The 14989-nt window shown below is 36.1% G+C and overlaps 1 protein-coding gene across 3 annotated transcripts in view; it reads right to left on the bottom strand.

The window, feature by feature from the left end:
* Positions 1 to 14989, bottom strand: part of LOC144959641 (sodium-coupled monocarboxylate transporter 1-like) — a 51718-nt gene that overhangs the window by 26338 nt on the left and 10391 nt on the right. For 2 of the 3 annotated variants that reach the window (XM_078892300.1, XM_078892317.1), the window contains exons 2-4: positions 7435 to 7562; positions 3640 to 3755; positions 1595 to 1702 (exon numbers count right to left, since the gene is read on the bottom strand). In XM_078892300.1, the coding sequence (XP_078748426.1) occupies positions 1595 to 1702; positions 3640 to 3755; positions 7435 to 7555 (345 nt within the window). In that variant the 5' untranslated portion in view covers positions 7556 to 7562. Of the gene's footprint in view, positions 1 to 1594; positions 1703 to 3639; positions 3756 to 7434; positions 7563 to 14347; positions 14421 to 14989 lie in introns of those variants that run through there. The other variant, XM_078892308.1, reaches the window with a different exon arrangement.

The raw sequence follows: 14989 nt of genomic DNA, 5'->3' as shown, positions 1-14989 counted from the left end.
ATTCCAAGGCGTAAGAACATGCCGTGCTCGAGAGAATAAAGCTTCATTTTACACAATGGCGATAAAAGAGCTTTGTAATGCCATATCCTTCTTTAATGTTGTCAAAACTTTGAAAGTAAATAGCCATATCTTGGGGAAAAAAAACACAAGCAACGTAAAGTCCTCAAAATATCTGCCGATTTGACTATTTTGAAGTATTCGGCCTTATTATAAATAGACATTTAATAAGTGTAATTGTCGTACTCTGGAAAGAAATGTAAATTAAACATTTGACCGTAAAACTCGTCCTTCAAATATCTATCGATTTAAATGGCCACCATCTTGGCAAAAACTGTCAAACCTGGGACCTCGATCAATATTGACATGTAATTCATAGTACGGCAATTAACTGGTTAAAGGAGACGAAATGTTTTTCTGATCTATCAACTAATCACATAATTTGTATGTTGAAAACGGCGTAAAATAAAACATAAACCCAATCTTCTTTTTTTCCCCCCTTTTCATCCTGATTCTCCATTTCTTTCTCTATTTCTTTATTCCTCTTTTCCTCCTTCTCTCCTTCCTTCTCCTCATGCCCCTCCACTTTTTCCTCTGTTTCTTCTTCTTCTTCTTCTTCTTCTTCTTCTTCTTCTTCTTCTTCTTCTTCTTCTTCTTCTTCTTCTTCTTCTTCTTCTTCTTCTTCTTCTTCTTCTCTTCTTTTTCTTCTTTCTTCTTCTTCTTCTTCTTCTTCTTCTTTCTTCTTCTCTTCTTCTTCTTCTTCTTTTCTTCTCTTCTTCTTCTTCTTCTTCTCTTCTCTTCTTCTTTCTTCTTCTTCTTTCTTCTCTTCTCTTCTTCTTTCCTTCTTCTTCTTTTTCTTCTTTCTTCTTCTCTTCCTTCTTCTTCTTTTCTTCTTCTTCCTTCTTCTCTTTCTTCTTCTTCTTCTTCTTCTTCTCTTCTTCTTCTTCTTCTTCTTCTTCTTCTTCTTCTTCTTTCTTCTTCTTCTTCTTCTTCTTCTTCTTCTTCTTCTTCTTCTCTTCTTCTTCTTTTCTTCTTCTTCTTCTTCTTCTTCTTCTTTCTTCTTCTTCTTCTTCTTCTTCTTCTTTCTTCTTCTTCTTCTTCTTCTTCTTCTTCTTTCTTCTTCTTCTTCTTCTTCTTCTTTCTTCTTCTTCTTCTTCTCTCTTCTTCTTCTCTTCTTCTTCTCTCTTCTTCTTCTCTCTTCTTCTCTTCTTCTTCTTCTTCTTCTTCTCTTCTTCTTCTTCTTCTTCTTCTTCTTCTTCTTCTTCTTCTTCTTCTTCTTCTTCTTCTTCTTCTTCTTCTTCTTCTTCTTCTTCTTCTTCTTCTTTCTTCTTCTTCTTCTTCTTCTTCTTCTTTCTTCTTCTTCTTCTTCTTTCTTCTTCTTCTTTCTTCTTCTTCTCTTCTTCTTCTTCTTCTTCTTCTTTCTTCTCTCTTCTTCTTTTTCTCTCTCTTCTTCTTCTCTCTTCTTCTTTCTTCTCTTCCTTCTTTCTCTTTTCTTCTTCTTCTTCTTCTTCTTCTTCTTCTTCTTCTTCTTCTTCTTCTTCTTCTATTGTGATAGTAATGTAAAAGCAAACGAAACCTGTTTATAATCATTTCTTACTTCAAAAGAGCTAGTAAGCTGTAGTGGGTACAGCAGAGGTACGAATATTACAGTGGAGACCAGGCACCCACCAGCAACACCAAGGGCATGGAACATGAATGTAGCACCCTGTAGAGTAAACAATTATTAAAAATGAGTAAACTACTTTCAACACTTCTCTTAAAGTCAAATTTATGAAAAATGTTTTTGTACTTATGCATCTATATAGAAACTTAAGGCCATAAAAAGCTTATTTGATTACAATATAAATAGTTTCTGCCATATATCATTTATAGTTCATAATCACTTTCACTTTGTTATAAATAAGCTACTATAACAACTTAAAAACAAAAGATCAAGAAAACAGAACATGCAATGCAAAAACGATATCGAGTGAAACTGGTGACATCTAGCAACGTTTTTGGAAAAATATGGTATAAATTTGGATACTTCTCAGTAACAAATAAACAAACTGAACCAAACGGTTAAATCAATAGTGATTGAAAAATTGACAAGCAAACATATCAAGTTTATGTGGCACAATTTTGTACTTTCGGATAATTATAGCCTCCCAAACTCTTCTCAGCGAGAAAACAAATGAGGCCCATGGACCTTGGATTTATTTGGCTCAGCAGAAGCAGTGCTGGTACATACGATTTAAATAAAAGTGTCTTGTCCAAACTATCAATCAATGAGATTGTTTCATCCCATTTGGCGCAACAGGCAGCAGGATATACTGGGAGATTTTTAGGTGAGTAGTTATAATTGTCATAATCAATTTTGGTGTGTGTTGGGATATTATTTAAATTTTATTGGTACCAATGTTTATATGAAGTCATCTTCAGTTATTGTTTTTAAAAAAATATGAAATTTGCACCATTAATATCAGAACCGGCTTCCTGTTTTTTATTATGAGGCCTTATGAGTTTGTGCGGCTATGTGGTCTAGTGGTTTGACCCTCGCTTTCGGATCGGAAGGCGGTCATAGTTAAGTTACTCACATTCTCTCACCGTACTCAGGTGTAAAAAGAGTACCTGGCTGTTAACAGTGTTGTCTCTGTAATTGTAATATCGCCTAAAAGGCGTCATGTCCCGTCCTACATATTAAATGTTGCTTTGAGCACGCGTAGTGGATATTGCGCTATAAAAGCTCAATTTTTAAAATGGAATCCCATGAAATGATATTAATAGCGCTCAGTGAAGAAAATAAAAGCAAATGTGTTTTATGGTTAAGTATATTTAAATGCCCTTCGAAAATACAGACACGTTTTAAAATACCCCGCCCCCTAAAAGTTCATCGATACAGGTACGCTGTGGCTCAGACTAAGAATAAAGAAACTACTATCTATGCAGTCAGTGAGATAAGAGATGGTAGGCAAATTGGGCTAGAAAAGAAAAACACAACCCCCCCCCCAAGAAAAAAAAAACAAACAAACAAAAACAAAACAAAACAAAACAAAACCCGTGAGCTTTTATATAGAGCAATATCCACTCAATGTGCTCCAAGCGATTTACAAGGGGTTATGCGATATTACAATTTTTTCGGACAGAGACAATGCTGTTAACGACCAGCTACTCATTTTACAACTGAGTACGGTGAGAAAATGTGAGTAAGCCTTTTCCAAGGACTCAACTATGCGCTGAGACCGGCTCGAACCTAGGACCGTCCGATTCTAAAGCGTGTCATACTACAAGACCACACAGCCGCACGAGAAATAAATTATTTTAAGAGATATCGTACTCTTACGCAGAAAAAGAGGATAATGAGTCTAAGTCATAATTTGTTTGTCAAGCATGGATGAATGTTATTGATTACATTTGTTATTGTTATTAAAACTATGATTCTGGTTTTGAAACTTGGCGTAAAAATAATATTATGGAAAAGCATACTTTTACAATTTTTGCGTTATTTTGGTATCTTTTGTCAAAACCTTATCTAAATCATATCAAACACATACATAAATTTTCCATCTCATATAATAATAGAAATGCAGAACTCGAATAGTCAGTTTAAGATTTCAATTTCTTAACCGTTTAAACATAAAAATAATTCCCGGATGTGAATACCTGATTATACATCTCTGCTGGGTTCCCAAGGATGGCGATAGCAGACAAGAAGGAGACTGTGATGGAAACGGCTACCGGAAGGACTGACATCTGTCTGCTGGCCATCAGGTATTCACCTTGGGAAGGAGGTACATTCATTGAGAAAATTAAATAATTAAATTAAAATAAATTCAAATAAAATTCCCTTTTATTCATCCCATAGGGGAAATTTTCTCTAGGGTCTATTCCAAGGGAAGGCCTGAATAACCCAGGCGCCAGCCGCAATGCAGCGCCGCAAATTGTGCTAAGGTGAGGTGACTTGCTCAAGGCCACACAGCGCAGCGGCGGGTGATCGAACTGGGTACTTTTCGGGTACGAAGCAAATACCGTACCGCTGAGCTACGCTGCCCCATAAAGTGAGCGCAACAATGGCATGTATACATGTTTCATCCCATCTGAAATATAGAGACAGAAGAGATTCGTCAATTCACAATGTCCGTGCTAAATTGAAATCTAAACCGGCTCCAAAATCGCCAAGAACTAAGATCAAAGGAAGATCTTCCGACCTTTTCAACCACAGAGAGATACTTATGAATTGTGGAAGGAATCAACCAAGACATGCGATAATAGAGGCAGCTAACGCAATACTGATGATTAAGAAGTAAGTCAAGTAAGTTAGTCAATTGAAAGATGCATTTTGACACTGGACATCAGATATTGATTGGCTTAAAATAAATGACCCGCCGTCCAAAACTTCGAATTATATGTTGAAAAGTGAATTTTGAATCAGAATAATCAGACATCTTGTCCAGTTTCATCTATAATATATATATATATATATATATATATATATATATAATATATATATATATATATATATATATATATATATATATTCAATCCCTGCTGTCTATCTACACCTTCCCGACCAAATTCCACGTCAATCCCGACATAATACCGATTTGAGACCACGGGTCACGATATCAAAAGAGGACAGAGGAATCATATTAAACAAAAATAGAACAAATCAGCGCATTTCGTTATTTTATCAGACTGTTATCAAGGCCACTTGTAAAAAAATCAAAACATTTAGACAGATCATACAATAGTTATGTATAATAAATAGGTAAAGTGACCGAATCGGCTACTAAATTATGCGTAACTTGAGTTGTAATATCGTGAAACAGATTATTGGTTTTAAAAAATAACTCTGGATCGTTATCTACAAATACATGATATAATTATAGGATTAGATTTTGAACCCCGGCCCCAATCTTCCTGCATGCAGTCTTAAAATTGAGCTCATAGTTGTTAAATAAGTACATGACGCAAAATATTTTTAGGGTATCTATAAAACCAACTTAAAAGGAAAGCTCGTTAATGATTGGATCCCATTATTAGCATTTTGGGTTTCTACTTGATCAATGAATAAATGAAATAAACTATTTCTATCCATAATGCGAAAAAGCGTTTTGTCATTGTACGCTAAGCAATCCTGTTACCGCGTGTCTATCTGTCACCGACGTTCGAGTCATTATCATATCAGGCCCTATTTTTATTTTAGATTTTGTTATTTACTAGTCTAGCAAATTACTTTAGAGTCTTAAGCCTAAGTGGAGCAAGTGACTAAAAACAATCGGATTTTATGAACGTTTTCTAGTCTCTGCCTAGCTTGTCTCTTGCCTAGAAGTGGGCGTTGTAAGGACGGTGACTAATTTGACCATTTTGTGCTGGTAACGTCAAGCTCTCTAGTAGTGCGGAGCGGTCCCAACTCTCTAGTACACGATGGCAGATACCAGTCTTCATACTACAGACTACAATGGTGTCCATGGTCGACTGCCAATTATATATTTAGGCCAATGTACATTTAATTGAAGCTCAAACAAATCGTACCAAAAAAAAACAAAAACAACAAAACCCCACAAAAAAACAACAACAAACAAACAAAAACAAAACAGAAACTGTGTTTCGATGAAGCACATTATTTCAGTCAGTTACAATGCCAGCAGAAAAACTTGTGTCTCCACTAAACTTCCTGATCGTTTTTCCTTTCAGTTGTTCTTTGAAGCGAACCATTCCACTTCAGTCTCCGTTCATTCGCAACTCGCGAGCGATTAGATTCGGGTTTAAAAAAAAAAAAAAAGTTTTTACTCACAAAAATGTGTACTTTCGACGATCTGCAGTTATCTTACAGTTTTTTAAAGCCAGTGTCAATGGCAACATGACACTTTTTGCCTCTGTTATTCGTAACCGACGTATTTTCCTTCCTAATCAAAGCTCTCTCATCCTAAAAATAGCTGCTATCTTGTCGACGGTGTGATTGACCTTTTATATAGCGCAATATCCACTAAACGTGATCAAAGCGCTTTACAAGGGGTCCCTGACCAACAGCAACATTTAACATTTAGGACGGGACACGTCGCCTGTCAGGCGATATTACAATTTTATTTTTCGGACAGAGACAAAGCTGTTAACGGCCAGGTACTCTTTTTACAATTGAGTACGGTGAGAGAATGTGAGTAGAGAGCCTTCTACAAGGACTCGACTATGCACGGAAGCGAGGCTCGAACCCAGGACCTTCCGATCCAAAAGCGAGTGTCATACCACTAGACCACATAGCCGCATGATGTATCCTAGTAACTAGTCTCAGACAAAGCTGTAAGTCCGGCCTCAGCAAATGACTAAAACTTGACCAAACTTAGTCCGAAGGTGCCGTGTTTTTAGTCTGGGAATTGCTTGGTCATCTCACATAAAATCCGATTTATTCAAGTCCTTGACTAAAGTCAGAGACTAAGTGCTAGTCCGAGTTCATGAAAACGGGCCCTGGACTTTTGCAAAAGTCGAGGACCGTGATCGCTGTGGCCTTGTGCTTAAAAACCCCCAACAAAACGTGCTTTTATATAGCGTTTTACAAGGGGTCTCTGACCAAAAGTAACACTTAATATGTAGAGGGAGACATGACGCATGTTAGGCGATATTACATTTTTTCCGACAGAGACAACGCTATTAACGGCCAGGTAGGTACTCATTTTACATCTGACTAAATGTGAATAAAAAACCATTTCCAAAGACCCAGCTGTGCGCCGTACGAGGCTGAACCCAGGACTTCCAATCCGAAAGCGACTGTCATACCACTTGACCACATAGCTTCATATGTTAATCATAAATGCAAATGTATTTTTCCTGTCTTACTATTCCACAAGACTCGAGTGTAAATTTTTATTGTAGTATGGCCAACAATGATAGATATTCCAAGAATGCTAGTTTTTGTTCGTTTATTTCAATTTCTTTGAGTACACGGCGCTTAAGACACGATTAAAAGAATAACAAAAAGGCGACGTGAAAAGGAATTTTAAGTTGTTTCCATGGTCTACTGGGAAAGTAAAATATGGGCTCATACGAATGGCATATTGGAACGTATAAACTGTCAAAATACGCCATCCTCACTCCTTTTCGAGAATGGGCATGATCTATATTACTTTTCCATGTGTTCGATGTCATTGATCACATTGCAAAATGTGCTCAAAGTGACCCACATAGTGAAAAGTGTTCACCAGCTTTTTAAATATTTAATATCACGATTGGCCATTTGATTCAGCTTGACACATGGGTATGTTTATAACATTTATTGTAAACAAAGCAGCGTGTTTACATTTGTTAAGAAATATCCAATCGTTGGACAGCAACAAATCATGTGATTGATGACCTGGTTGGACGAAAACATGAATATAAAACGCTCTCATTAGCCGAAAGAGTATTATGCAATACTGCCAAGAGATGTAAATTTAAGTATTTTTTGAAAGTTTAAAAACGTACCTTCTGTTTTCTTTTTGCGTCCTTGCACAGCAAAGTAAACTCCGATGCACATGGAAAACAGGAGAGTGGAAAAGAACACCAGATAATCCCATGTGGTGAACGAATTCACTTTGGCCTTCATGGCGACTCTGAAAATTGACAAAGAAATTTCAAGGGACACTGTTCTGCTGTAATAATACAATGCGTCTAGTTTAGAAGGTCATCACATTCGCCAAATGATATCGCGTATCAACACACAAAAGTATGTGTAGCCTTGAACGTTTATAGTCTGATTGAAAAGATTTAAGTGAGAACTGCACATACACATGGCTGACTAGAGACAAGAACAAAGAGCTGAAATAATGTCAATTTCGTTCCTCAATAGATAGTATGCAGATGACGTCACTCAGGTCTTTGTTATTGTTTTTTGCCATCCGCGTTTATGAGTAATGCTCACTGAACTGTATTAACCTGACTATAAACGTTCATGGATAAACACAGTTTTGTGTGTTGGTCCGTTATACTTCCGGATGGCAATGTTATGAGCTTCTTAGCCAAGCGCATACTATCTATACACTGACAAAAGCTATTTTTCTTCTGGTCAGAAAAAGTTACAGCTAAATTTTAAAAATCAATCGATATTTGAAATGAAAGGTCCTGGCCAATTTTGTTTAAAATAGCCATGCGGGGTAATAATTTTGCCCAAGGAAAAAAAACGAAAATGCCTGAAGCGAGACTCGAACCTGGGACCTTCCGGATCACAGTGCAATGTCTTAACTACTCGGCCACTTCGCCCTCCTTCGGGGTGAGTAATAGTAGATTGACTTTCCTTCACCGATTTTGGTTGGAAAACACTGACAAATTTATATTTATCAACACCTCCTCCCGCCAACACACACACACACACACACACACACACACACACACACACACATAGAGACACACGGATGTGCACCGGTAGCCTAATTAAATCGGGTTAAATGTGATGAAAACTAGCTTGCAAACCCCCCCCCCCCCCCCCCCCATAAAAAAAAAAACAACAAAAAACAAACAATAAAACAAAAAAAAAACAAAAAACAAATTAAAAAAACAAAAACAAATAAAAAACAAAACAAACAAACAAAAAAACAAACAAACAAACAAAAACAAACAAAACATAAAACAAAAACCAACAAACAAACCCCACCCCCAAAAAACAAAACAAAACAAATCAACAAAAACAACACCCAAACAAACAAAAACAAAACAAATAAACAATAAAAATAACAAAAACAAAGAAAGATCAAAACAACAGGTAGCAGTTGTATCAACCGCAATAGATAGTTCGGAGATGACGTCACTCAGGTCATTGTTATTGTTTTTTTTCCATCCGCGTTTATGAGTAATGCTCACTGAACTGTATTAACCCGACTATAAACGTTCAGGGATACACACAGTTTTGTGTGTTGGTCCGTTATTCTTCCGGATGGCAATGTTATGAGCTTCTTAGCCAAGAGCATACTACTACAAAAGAGCAATTATGAACCACACGATCTAAATAATGTTTATGGGTCTAAAGACATTTCTAGGGCTACTCATCTCCATCTTCCACCTCTCCCTTTTTCTCTCTCTTTCTCTCTCTCTTGTCTCTCTCTTTCTCTTTCGCTGCCAATCTCTTTTCCTCTTTCTCTCATTTTCTCTCATCTCAAAATCTCACGACATGACAAGTTTGTGGAGTTACTTCAGCACCTGAATTGTCGCTTTCTGTTAGAATCATCAGTTAGAAATGTGGGTAAACCCTTCAGTTAAAAATAAACAAAAACCCAGTACATTCACATGGTGTCATGACAGAGCACGTGGCTGACTATTGCATTGGATAAGGAAAAAAAAATGAATATGCATTAAATAATAATTTAATCGACCAATGTAAATGTAGACTTTATTAATTTGGACATCTTGAGTTCAAATCTGTATTCATAATTATAATCGGAGTGATATTATGAAATTGATGGGGTGAAAGTTGTTTTTCTGGCTTAAAATAGATCATCTTCTGGTGGCAAGAATATGTTGCATGTCAAATGTTTAACGGACGCAGGCCAAACTGACATTTTTGTCTGACGATTCCTATTCTGTCTCAAGTAAAGCCAGCGTCTTAACTGCAGGTGTGTAAGGGGCATACAACGAATTGTTATTGGTGGGAAAGGAATGTCATAAACTCATATCTATCACTGATATAGTAATATGTAATGAGGAAATATTTGTTGCCTGTTAATTACTTTTGATATCCGAGTTATTATTAATCATTAAGACTCAGGTGAGACTGGCATCTAAGTATTGTGGCTTATTGTTTTTAATAGCTGGGTGTTATTTAGTCCTTCAGGCCCATGGAGCCGGAGTTTATCCCGGTTTCTATAGCGTGAAACGGACAATAGCAAGTGCGTGCTATCCTTTGTATAGGACGCTGGTCTATCGCAAAGTATTTTCCACCAGATCTAACAGACCCAGCTACCCTATCACTGCTGGGTGGACAGGCTGGATGTTATACATCAGGACTATAGTACAAGAACAGTACATAAATATTACATTCTACTATGGTAGGAGGGCACCTACAATCTGGGATGCTACAGACACAGTTGTTATGATCACTCAAGTTTGGGATAATATTATTGGCGCGCATTTTTATCCATCCTCATTTCCCGTTTATCAGGTTAAGATTTCCCCGTTTTTATTACTCAGATATTCAAAGTTACGAGAAATTAATAAATATTTGTAGTAAATTAAATGTAATTGTTGGCTGAGAAAAGGAGGGATGTGTGTTCATAAAACCACATAAATATAACAAAGGGTACAAACGTTGATCAGAATTGTCTGCTAAAGGTAAAGCGCATAATTTTCACAGATTTTGATTCTAAAATTTCAAAGCATTTGTTTTTTAAATTAATTGGGATTTTGTATGATAAAGATAAATAGATACTAACGTTTTAAACGTATGTTAATAACATATTAGAAGTATATCAGATTGTTTGTTTTGTGCCTTATGTATACATGCCATGTATAGGGCAATGTAAAATTTAAATCCAAAAGAAACCTTATCTTGTTTACAGACCTACCAGAGCACGGTAATAACCTTCAGATCTTGACCTCGAGTACAATGAGCTTTTTGTTTAACAATAGGGTGAGAGTAATTTGGCTGAAATCAAAAAAGCGTGTCGAAAAGTCTAAAAGTAATATAGTGGCTAAACAGTCAATTCCCCCCCCCCCCCCCCCCGCCCCACCTCAACCCCCCTCCCCCTTCATTTTAACATAAGAATGAAAAACACTGATACCATTTCTTTTTTAAAAAGTTGACTTTCTTGTAAATGACAACAATAAAACTTTCAACTCCGTAATATTTACTTTATGGGCTATAATCAGATTAATTTTTTTTCCAGCAATTTCTCTTGCACATTTCTTCCAAATGCTTTGGATTATAAGCGAGATTAAGTCAATGATGTAATGTACAGATTTTTGACCATTAAGGGAGATCTATGTTAGATAAAAGTGCAAAGGGCAACTAAATGAAAACTATTTGTTTTATTGAGTAAATGGTGGTACTGTTAATCTCAGTTATGATAGCCACTTTACATACATACAATGTAGACTTGACCTTTAGGAGTGGCTAACAACAAATAAATACAAAGAGAGGAGACACCAAAATATCAAAATGCATCATGCAAGATAGATTATTCTAGCTATATGAAAAAAGCTATTGGTGAAAAACGCATTGTATCGAATAGTTATCATTATAAAGTAAATTTCAATGGTGCACGTTTAAATGCCTCAAAGTGAAATGTGCAGTAACAAAAAGAATAGCGTGTTTATAATGGTGTAACAGCCGAATATCTTTATGATTCGAATAAATATAAGAAAACACCGGTCGACAATATCATTTTCGTCATAGATGGTAGCATGTATTCGTAATTCAATATATATTAGGCTTTATTTTTAAAGCGCTTAGCAGTTCAGGAGACGAGTAAAATAAATATTGAATCACTTTTGTGCTGTATCTGGGGGTCTCTGACTCAATTCGGAATTTGTTGACCAAGCAACTACAACGGTCTTGTCACTTTATTCCCCTCACTTTATAAATCTCTCTTGTTTTTGAAATTCTACCTGTACATATATATATACGGCATCTATATAGTGCTTGTTCGCTGTCTTGTTACTATGAACAGAGCGTTTTACAATTCATATGTTTTTTTCCCCTTGCGGACCACGAGCAGCCTGCATTTAGCGTACAGAGCGACCAATGCAACATGTTTAAGGTGTTTATTTTATTCATCATTTCGGGAAAGCTAACAGAAAGAGCCTCGAATTTCACGTCCATTACCAAGAGTGAGAAATGAACGCCTCGTCATCTACTTTCTTCAATAGATTACCAATACAAACTGGATACCTTGGTAAAGCAAGAACATCGGGGCCAACTGACATTCAAGTGATATTGAATAATTGGGACGTTACCTCAATACCAATGGGACCCCGATAGCTCAGTTGGTAGACCACTCGCTCCATACACAAATGAACCGAGATCGATCTGTTATGCAGCTGAGATTTTTTTCTCACCTCCTTGTTCACACAGCAATGATTGGGTAGCTGTGTCTGTTATATCTGGCGGGAAGTACTTTACGATAGACTAGCTTCCAATCCAAAGGATATCGGGCAATTGCTATTGTCCATTTCACGCCATAGAAAAGGGGATACACTCCGGCGCAAGGGGCCTATCCGCTCTGAGGGACTACCTCAACACCAAATAAGACATAATAACAATTTCAGTGCCAATAAATTCTTACTATTTGTGATCCAATGCGTCAGGAGTTATGTGGGAATGAACCAGTATTCGGCGTATTGTCAAAATTATTGGATTGGAGTTATCTACTATTTGTAAATTGATTTTTAAAGAATGTCACAAGGTATTGAAGGATACATTCAATTTAACTATATATATATATATATATATATATATATATATATATATATATATATATATATATATATATATATATATATAGCGAGGTCCCAGGTTTAAGAGTTTTTGCGAAGATGAAGGTCATTTAATTCGATCAATATTTGAAGGACGAGTTTTCAGACCAAATTTTTAAATACGAGTTTTACCAGAGTACGGCAGTAAACTGGTTTAGTACAATCACTGGTGCAAGAAAAATCAAACGTCATTCCATTGTGCACGTCTGGCACTATTTCTTACACACTTTCCAGATCTTTAGACACATTAGCACATCATTCGACTCTGTTTTCAATGAATATCCTGCTACAGACATTTAAAGAGCTTTGTTAAAGCGTCAGAAAATAATCGGTTACGTATAATAGACTCGTTTTCTGTAAAAAGAATAGAGCAGTATAATTAGGTGCCCCAAACGTAAACAATAACAAGTTCCTAGTGATTTTCGTTAGGGACCGGAAAAATTTACGCACAATATAGGTCTCCCAATTTTGTAGTTTGAGTTGTAGGCAATACACTTTCAGTATTGAAAATATGTTTACATAAAATCTAACAGTTGCAGAAATAATAATATAAGACTAAATTGCGCAATAATTTGCTCTGGTCTAAAAATAGATAGACTGTAACTTTTGATAAATTTTACCTTTTGTTCCATAAAATATCCATATCTAGACATTATTTGATGCATGATCGAGTATTTATGAATATGTGTTTCTTTTGCCACCTAACAGCAAAATTTTAAAGGTTATTTTTTTCTATAATTTACATTGGAACTTGAGCTATCAAGACAGGAACATGTGGTTTGCCATGTGCTTCTAGACCGTTGTTTACGTTTGGGGCACCTAATTATACTGCTCTATAAGTTTTGATCTGTATGAAGAGTGAATTGATAAAGCATTCCGGAGTGCATTGAGCCATGTATAATCGTAAAAATGTGTCATACAATTGTGTACGTCTATGTTTTAGATTTAAAATATCGAGGATTTATATTTTGCAATATTCACCAAGCGTGCTCAAAGAACTTTACAAGGAGTCCTTAGCCAACTTGACTTAATGAAGAACCCCCCCCCCCCCCTCTAATGAACGATTTACATATTGAATCATAAGGTGGCGTAACTATTTTAGTAGCTGGATCTATAAGTAGATTCATAAGATTACAGGGCGTAAAGGAGCGAGGATGGATGACATTTATTGGCGACGAGCATATATTTAGACTAGAAAATAAGATGACATCACTCTGAAATCAGAGGATCAATCACGCAATGTATGTATCTAGCCCTCCGGAAGACTTGTTTTAATGAGAATGGAACCAGTTTTTGACATCACACTTTCGTTCCCTTTTCTAACTGTCATCAGATAAGATAGGATAACAATATGCTTAAACCGATTTGCACCAAGGCTTGAACACAAACAGGGAATTAACGTATTATCTCTTGCAATAAGATATCCATGCAAGCTTATGTAATCATCGATCACAATACTGTATTCAAAACGGCACAGTTACACATGTATAGAATTGATTGGCGACAGCGCATAGCAGCATAATTTATTGTTTCTAATACAAAACACTTTTTCCGAAAAAAAGAAAAGGAAAATGAGAAGGAAATATAAATGAAAGAAGAGAAAAGAAAAAGAAAAAGAAAAAAAAAGAGTAACAAGTAACTAATAAGCGGAAGGAAAGGTGCCGGTTATTCAGTAAATGACGAGATGGCCCCGCTTGGAATATTTAACACGGGTGTACGACTTGAGCTTATTTTACCAGTGTCATTACCCGGTAAATGATAATAATTGTTAAGGGCTCATTATTTTAATGGAAATGCTCTCAACCCAACTAAGTTCCTTCACAATGATGTTAACCCCAGCCCATACTTGCGTTTGAGTATTAGATCTGTTTAAGTTATGTGTACATAACGTGTTTGCTTAAAGCCATCTAGTTTACTTAATTGTCAGTATACTTACATTTGGAAACTTGACTGAGCTCCAGGTTACTTTCCACATTCAACAAACTGTTTAAAAAAATCCTATATCCTTAGACTGTTTAATCCAAAACGAGTGAGTTAAATATAACTTGATGAAACATAAATTTATGTCATGTACATTTGAGGAAAGGAAATAATGAAGTACATTTCGTACACCACATTGAGGGTAAACAACATTTTTCTTAAACGAGCACATTGAAAATAAATTTGAATCAGCGTTGGATAGAGCCAGCTAGAGTGAGTGAGAGAGAGAGAGAGAGAGAGAGAGAGAGAGAGAGAGAGAGAGAGAGAGAGAGAGAGAGAGAGAGAGAGCCCAGGATGTTGAAAGTGCGACTGGGAGTATGTATATTGTGTTGTCAGTCTTCAGTGCGCATTTCTGCAATAATCAGCGTTTTATGAATGAAATGTTTTTACCAGTATTCTTATAATCTCTTATAATCACTTTAGTTCTTAGCAGCATCTGGCTTGATAAACCGTCTAGAATGATTTTAAAAATTGTAACAGCAGTTGCAAGTTAAGTATGCCATACTCTGCAAAAACACGATTTAAAGATTTTGTCCAGAAATCTCGTCCTTTAAATATCGACAGATTAAAATGACCCTCACCTTGTCAACAGCTTTTA

Source organism: Berghia stephanieae, chromosome 1, assembly GCF_034508935.2.
Source record: "Berghia stephanieae isolate SIO BIC M18660-M18661 chromosome 1, UCSD_Bste_1.3, whole genome shotgun sequence".
Classification (NCBI taxonomy): Eukaryota; Metazoa; Mollusca; class Gastropoda; order Nudibranchia; family Aeolidiidae; genus Berghia; species Berghia stephanieae.
This window is presented reverse-complemented; position numbering and strand designations above follow the sequence as displayed.